Raw genomic sequence first — 8100 nt, forward strand, 5'->3', positions numbered from 1 at the left:
AAGCTATCCCAGTAATAAAAAAATGAATTTTTTCATTTCAAAAGAAGCCAAACAAAAATAGAGACACTTAAATAACAAAAAAATTAAAAAATAGAGACACTTGTGAACAGATCTGAGAAGATTTAAGCATAGTTGTGGGAGTTACTTAAAGAGATAATGACTATTTCTAACTCCTCCAGACCTCAAACCATTGACAAGATGGATTATTTCACGGTCAGACTTTTGTAAAGGAAAGAAAGGAAAACAATAATTCTACTTTTCCGCAATAGGGATCAAACCCAAGACCTTCCACATGTTAAGTGCTCTACCCCTGAGCTCCATCCTCAGTTCAAGACAGGAGAAACAGACAATGGAGAGGAAAGCCTCCTCAGGGGGCATGTGATACAAAGCATGAACTGTGACTGTCTCAGTTCATCGTCCAGTGACAGAGGACACACACATGCCCGTTTCCTTCCTGGAGCCCCAGATCGCAACCTCGTGTGGCTGGGATTATGTTCCCCGCCTGTGCCTCAGTGGTTCTGACGCATTCCACAACCTTGCTGTGATGGAAGCAGAAGTAGAACCTGCACAAAGTTATCGGTGGCAGAAACTTAAGTAAGCAGCGACCTCTCCAGGGATGCAGGAGCAGGTTAGGACCATTCATCCTGCTAAACTGCAGACTGCTAAACTATGCCCCTCCCCCCGCCCCATCCAATTCCCTTGGGATTAATTGTCAAATTATGAAACCACACAGTTAACCTAGTTCAGGTCTTTCAGTTCTATATAAGCATTCACAGTAGAGAAGAGATGGCATTTCTTCCACGAGAGGTTAACAATGACATCTTTCCCAGCACAGCAGGTATGTTATGAAGGAAGGATATATAGTAGAATTTTCCTTTCAAGAAGTAAAATGTTACCCTAGCAGTGCAGTAGCAGTAATTTTTCTGTTTTCCTTGTGGTCTTGTGCAGACAGAATGAGCGTGCAGGAGGTGGTATGAATTTTTGGCAGAAGGCAGATCCTTGTAAAGAGCGCACAGGGCAGGCAGTGCCTTCTCACAGTGTAAACATTCCGGGGAAGAAGACTTAGAATCTGCATAAGGAACCAAATAATTTCTTTCTTTTCTTTCTTTGAAGGGGGGGGGCGTATGGTCTTACTCGAGCCCAGGATGAACTCACAGCAATCCTCCTACCTCTGCCTCCCAAGCGCTGTGATTAAAGACGTGCAGCACTGTGCCCGGCCGAGTAATTTTTTTTATTACAGGCATTCATATAAGTAAAACAGAGTGCTAAGGAGTTACCTAGGCTATCTGTCTATGTATCTATATAAGGTTTTCTTTTCTTTTAAAGTATTATTTTATTTTATTTTTACTTATTTATTGAAAGAGAGAATGCTCACACCAGGGCCTCCAGGTTTTGCAAACAAACTCTTGACACATACTCCACCATGTGCACCCGCCTTATGTGGGTTCTGGGAGTCAAACCTGGGTCCTTAGGCTTCACAGGCAAACCCCTTGGCTGTTAAGCCGTCTCTCCAGCCCCTCTTTTCTCTTCTTTCTTTCTTTCTTTCTTTCTTTCTTTCTTTCTTTCTTTCTTTCTTTCTTTCTTTCTCTCTCTCTCCTTTCTCTCTCTCTCTCTCTCTCTCTCTCTCTCTCTCTCTCTCTCTCTCTCTTTCTTTCTTTCTTTCTGTTTGAGGCATATAGCCTAGACTAGCCTTGGTCACATGCTCCTTCTGTCTCAGACTCCTAAGGATTATGCTAGGATTATAAGGACTGTACCACCCACACCCAGTTTACTTCAGCTTTTTACATATAATACCATCCTTTTACTTTTTTAGGAAAATATTTTTTGGTTAGAGGCACTTGTAAAAAAAAAGTATGCTGCTTATTTCAAGTAATGAAGAAGTAAGGCAGGGATGGAAGGAAGAAAGCAAGGAAAGAAGTCAGTTTTCAATAATGTTCATTATATGTCAGATATTGTGTTAACATATGTAGTAAAATTCATTAACAATAGAGTTTCAATTGAAACAAATTAGCTTGTGTAAAGGCAAGTTAACTCAGGGAAAATAAAAAGAATGACACAGCAAAGCCAATTTAAAAGTCTTAAAAGGTTATTACAACAGCACAAAAATATTTAAAAATTAAATATTAGTGAAATTTAAATGCAGGGTAGGGCTGGGGTCTAGCTCAGTGACAAAGAGCTTACCTAGCATATAGATGATCTTGGGTTAGAACCCCAGAACCACAAAGACAAGATAAAAAGAAAAGGAGATGATAGTTTTTATCTGAGCTTCTTGTAGAAATAGAAGAGAAATGGAGAAGTGGTCCCTTATTACATTTAATTCTATTTTAATTTTCCTACACCTGCTTATAAGTAATAGTTTTAAGAAACATGATTACACATCCAAGAATTATACAAAATATACCATGGAGAAGGCTGAAGACCCCATCACATAGTTATCTAATACAGTGCACTTTCCTGGTCTGTGATAGGTGTATAGGAAATACTTATGATCATTTTGACATCATGTTCTAAGAATTCAAGAATTTCATTTTAGGGCTGGAGAGATGGCTTAGTGGTTAAGCGCTTGCCTGTGAAGCCTAAGGACCCCGGTTCCCCAGATCCCACGTTAGCCAGATGCACAAGGGGGTGCACACATCTGGAGTTCATTTGCAGTGGCTGGAAGTCCTGGTGCACCCATTCTCTCTCTCTCCCTCCTTCTATCTGTCACTCTAAAATAAATAAATAAAAATAAACAAACAAAAAAATTTAAAAAAAGAATTTCATTCAAGCACTTAGTGTTGCTTAGCTGAAGTTTCTGAATGCTAACACAAATGAGGCACACTTGGTACCCTATGACTTGAGATTTAGATCAATATGACTTCTACCAAGTTGAAATGTTAGGATGAGGATTAATACCAAATTCACTGAACCAGGGCCACAAAGAAGTTTGAAGTTACATCTTAAAATGTCCTATTGTTGTGGAAGTTTCTCTTAGTACAGGAATATTATATGCATGTCATTTTTATGAAAATGAATTGATTTAGTACTTCCATCTACTTTCTTTAAAATTAACTTTTTAAAAACATGAGCCAGGTGTGGTGTCACACAGCTTTATTCCCAGCACTTGGGAGGCAGAGGTAGGTGGATTGCTGTGAGTTCAAGGCCAAGCTGTGACTACATAGTGAATTCTAGGTCAAAGTGGAATAGAACAAGATACTACCTCAAAAAAACAAAAAACAAAAAGAAATTCTGAGCATTGAATGAAGATGGAGAATACAAGAAAAGCACACACAGTAATGAGCTTCATTATGGCATTTTCATATGTACTTTGTTCTTGTTACTGTTTTTCTATCACTCCTCTTCCCTGTCCTCTTGTTCCTCCCTCCTGGTGAACCACTTTCTTCCCTTCTTTTATGTGACATATGTTCTCTTGCCTTCTTCCCCCTTGCCTTCCCTCTCTTTAAGATTTCTTTCCCCTTTCAATTCATGCCCACTTTCCAGTATGTATGTATGCATGTATGTATGTATGTGTATATGTGTATGTATATATATATTAAAGTCTAGGGTCCATATATGAGAGAAAACATGCACTATTAATCTCTGAGTCTGACTTATTTTGCTTAACATAATAATTGCTAGTTCCATCAATTTCTCTGCTAATATTGTAACTTAATTGATCTTTATGGCTGAATAAACTTACATTGTGTAATTTTTTTAATCTTTTTATTTTCAAGGTAGGGTCTTGTTCTAGCCTGGGCTGATCTGGAATTCACTCTGTAGTCTCATGGCAATCCTCTTACCTTGGCCTATTGTTGATGGACATATATGCTGGCTCCATTTCCTTGCTATTGAGAATAGAGCAGTAATGCATATGGATAATGCACATATCTCTGTGGTAGGACTTGGAGTCTTTTTGATATATGCTAACAAAATTTACTTTGGGTTTCCTATGCATCTCTCTCTTTCTCTCTCTCTCTCCCTCTTTCCCTTCTCTCTTTTCATCAGATAAGTGCCTTCACTTCTGAGCAACCTCTCCAGCCCCATCTTCTCTCTCCTTTTCAGTTGGGAATTAACACCAGAGCCTTAGCCTTGTCCCTGGAGCACATAGAACTCCATGCTACTACTGAGCTCCATCCCAATCTCTTCCCATATTTTTAAATGAATGAAATAAATCCCTGTTTTGTTGGTAAATAAATGTAATTAGACAATACTTTAGAAATTTTTGTATTCAAATGATTTGATGAAACTTTCTTGCAGGTTGGGCCAGGTGGTACATGCCTGTAATCTCAGCATTTGGGAGGTAGAGGCAGGAGGATCAAGAGTTTGAGGTCAGTCTTCACTACCCGAGACACTGGGTCAATAAATTAAATACCAAACTTAAAACAAACAATAACAACAACAACAAAAAAAACCCTGTCTTCCAAGCTGGGCGTGGTGGTGCACGCCTTTAATCCCAGCACTCGGGAGGCAGAGGTAGGAGGATCACCATGAGTTTGAGGCCACCCTGAGACTACATAGTGAATTCCAGGTCAGCCTGGACTAGTGTGAGACCCTATATCGAAACAAAGAAACAAACAAAATCCCTGTCTTCCAGGAACACATCTATTTTATTCTTTCTGTGAATAGTCTTTAGGGCTTCAATTGACTGAGATCTTAGCTGTAATTTGACTGTGCTCTGTTTCACGGCTTCTGAACGCCAGGCTCCTTCGTCCATTGGTTACTCCAGTGCTCAATGGCCTCCATCACACAGACAGGCCAGAACTTCTCTGCAGGAGACCCTGGGGCTGCAGGGTAGGGAGGGAAAGCATGAAAAATTGCTTTAGATCCATTCCTTGGTATCAGCTGGAGAAAGCTTTCATTCTGCACTCTCTGTAGATAACTGCTTTAATTCCAAAACTCGCTATTCAAGTTCAAGAACAAAGTGGCCGGTATCCTTTGTTTATGTATTGATTACCCTTACTGGCTTGGAGAACGACAATGACAGGAATTTTTGAGGCTGTCTCTATGGTGCAATGTGTATCACACAGGGCTTTGAGGTGACACACTGGGGACAATGTCACACTTCCTTTTGACAAAGAAGTAAGTTCAGTTTTGGTTTCCACTGACCTCTGATGTAGCTATTCTGTAAGATGCTTGACAAAACTTCTGGGATTTGCTGAAGGGGATGATTACTAGATCATTGGGAGCAGATGTGATTCTTCTTCCTTAAAATAGCCTTAATGAGAAAAAAGAAGCATAAAAGTATAGAGACAAAGCAATGTAATACTATTATTAATAACAGAAATTGTTTTCACCCAATAACCTTCTAAACGGACAAGGCATTTGAGCCTAACCAAAACAGGTCTCAGTGTGTACTGCAGAATCACTTGAGGTAAGTGCGTGGATAGCCTAATCGACGTTCATTCTCCCTATTCAGCCAGCGAAGTTCAATTATACTTACTTCAGTAGCAAATTGTTTTGCTTCTGACCTCCTCCTGTTTTTATTTTTCTTTCTCTTCCTTCTTTCCCTTCCTCCCTCCTTCCCTTCTCTTTCCTCCACTTATCCTCCTCTTCCTTCTTTTACTTTTTCATATTAGGGATACTAATAAAGTGGAGTATAAGTGGATGGTCTAATTTCTGAAGGAAAATGTAAGTAATGCTAATTTAAATTTATTGGGCTAGCATTCTATACCTCACAAATGAAGGTTAAGATAAATGGGGAAAAAACATAGGTTGTACCTCAGCATATTTATGTCCCTTGAGTGTTTCTTGAGTTCATCTATGAAAGCATATATAATTTTGTCTATCTTTCTAATGTAATTCCATGTATTCTTGCTTTTACAAAGGAGATCATTGACTGTTCTGGATACGGAAATGGATCTTGCCTGGAAACGGACAGGTCACTGGGCGTTCGCGCTGCCATGTACTCCTTCATGGCCGCGGCCATATTCCTCACCGTCTTTGGCAATCTGGCCATGATCATTTCCATTTCCTACTTCAGGCAGCTCCACACACCAACCAACTTCCTCATCCTCTCCATGGCAGTCACAGATTTCCTCCTAGGACTCATCATCATGCCGTACAGCATGATCAGATCCGTGGAGAACTGCTGGTACTTTGGACTCACGTTTTGCAAGATCCACTATAGTTTCGACCTGATGCTTAGCATAACGTCCATCTTCCACCTTTGCTCAGTGGCCATTGATAGATTTTACGCTATCTGTTACCCTTTACATTATGCCACCACCATGACGGTTCCAGTTATTAAACGGTTGCTGCTGGTCTGCTGGTCAGTCCCTGGAGCGTTTGCCTTTGGGGTGGTTTTTTCTGAGGCTTATGCTGATGGAATTGAAGGCTATGACATCTTAGTTGCATGTTCCAGTTCCTGTCCGGTCATGTTCAACAAACTGTGGGGAACCACTTTGTTTATGGCAGGTTTCTTTACCCCTAGCTCTATGATGGTGGGGATTTATGGAAAAATTTTTGCAGTGTCCAGAAAACATGCTCATACAATCAATAACTTGCCAGAAAATCAAAACAGTCAAATGAGAAAAGACAAAAAAGCAGCCAAAACATTAGGCATAGTGATGGGTGTTTTCTTGGTATGCTGGTTTCCCTGTTTCTTCACAATTCTATTAGATCCCTTTATGAACTTCTCCACACCTGTAATTCTGTTTGATGCCTTAACGTGGTTTGGCTATTTTAATTCTACATGTAATCCCTGGATTTATGGTTTCTTCTATCCCTGGTTTCGTAGAGCACTTAAGTACATTTTGGCAGGAAAAATTTTCAGCTCACATTTCTATAATACTAATTTGTTTACTCAAAAAGAAACCGAATAGACTTATTCTGTATGAGTGAATTGAAGGAAAAGGATTGGAATAAAGTCATTACAGTGAAATGTGTTACTTTAGATGCTAGTAGAATGATGTAAGTAAATGGTACCAAATAGTCCAAGTGGAAGGATTACTTCCTGTTCCTTAGCACAGTAGAATAACTCCAGGTTCAACATTCTGTATTTAAAAATGTCTAGAAAGAAAGAGTACAAAATTCCAAACACACGAGAATAATTACCAGAGATGGAAATGTTTATTATACTGCTTTGATGTGTAAAATTACCATACTGTATACCTTAAAGATGTGAAAATATGTCTCAGTGAAAATAGCAAATAAAGTTGTTAAAAGTCTGTGTGTGTGTGTGTGTGTGTGTGTGTGTGTGCCTGTGATTTTGGCTGGCATCAAAGGCTCTTTGCTCCTAAGGCTTAAAAAGAATCCTCTCGTTGGATCCAGACTCCCTCCAATTGTTTATATATCACTATGTTCTGATAAGGAGAAAAGAAGGACAATTACATGAGTAAATAGGAAATGGTATAAAGTCAGAAAGTAAAAAGGATGCTTTCTTTCCCTTCTTTTGTTTCTTCTTCTTCTTCTCCTCCTTCTCCTTCTCCTCCTTCTTCTTTCTTACTATCCAAAAGGGGCCAGAGAGTAGAGCTGAGGATTGTGTGTTCCTGTCTTGACCACACATTTTTTTGTCATATTTACATCTAATGTTTCTTCCTCAGTCTAAGAGTATTTTGATACATTAACAGTTAAAGTTATTGGTAAGTAAATATGGAAATGACAATGTTAAAATCCCATATTTCAACAGAAAGAAGTAATTTAGTTAAACTTTGACTAAATTTTACCGTTGTAAGATTAAACATTGTGTGTGCAGTATGCATATCTGTGTGTGCATGTTCATATGCGTATGGGAACACATGTATGTGCATGTGGGTTCACGCACAATTGTGTGAACTTATGCACAGAGGACAGAGGTTGAATTGTTCCCTTAGTTTTTGAGACAAGATCTCACACTGAACCCTAAGCTTACTGACTTGGCTAGACTTGCTAGCCAGTAGTGCTAGGGACCTTCCTGTGTTGGCCTCCCTAGCACTAGAGTTCCAGATGTGCACCGCTATGCCAGGCTTTTAGGTATTGGGAATCTGACCTCGGGTCCTCATTCTGGGATGACAAGCACTTTACTGACTGAGCATCTCTCCAGCCCTAAACACTTTTTTTTTCCCCAAATAAAGAAGTGACAAACCCTAACTGAGGCCACAGAGTCCTTGAAATTCTGCATTGGTGTGCCACCTAATCATAGCA

The 8100-nt window shown here is 39.5% G+C and overlaps 1 protein-coding gene across 2 annotated transcripts; it reads left to right on the forward strand.

Moving 5' to 3' along the window:
- On the forward strand, positions 1 to 6800 carry Taar2 (trace amine associated receptor 2). Of its 2 annotated transcripts, none has more exons than XM_004651193.2 (2): positions 1 to 56; positions 5801 to 6800. In XM_004651193.2, the coding sequence occupies exon 2, from the start codon at positions 5880 to 5882 to the stop codon at positions 6798 to 6800; it is 921 nt and encodes a 306-aa protein (XP_004651250.2). In that variant the 5' UTR covers positions 1 to 56; positions 5801 to 5879. The 2 variants fall into 2 exon arrangements, with proteins under 2 accessions (XP_004651250.2, XP_012807054.2); XM_012951600.2 differs by lacking the exon at positions 1 to 56 and adding an exon at positions 815 to 838 and having other exon boundaries at positions 5805 to 6800.
- Positions 6801 to 8100: the final 1300 nt, after the last annotated feature.

Source organism: Jaculus jaculus, chromosome 9 (genome assembly GCF_020740685.1).
Source record: "Jaculus jaculus isolate mJacJac1 chromosome 9, mJacJac1.mat.Y.cur, whole genome shotgun sequence".
Classification (NCBI taxonomy): domain Eukaryota; kingdom Metazoa; phylum Chordata; class Mammalia; order Rodentia; family Dipodidae; genus Jaculus; species Jaculus jaculus.

What these genes read in the sequence shown, in the direction of transcription:
- Taar2 (XM_012951600.2), top strand. Translation starts at nt 815, where the DNA reads ATGACATCTTTCCCAGCACAGCAG. An exon ending in CATCTTTCCCAGCACAGCAG is followed by an intron (nt 839 to 5,804) that starts GTATGTTATGAA and finishes GCTTTTACAAAG; the next exon opens with GAGATCATTGACTGTTCTGG.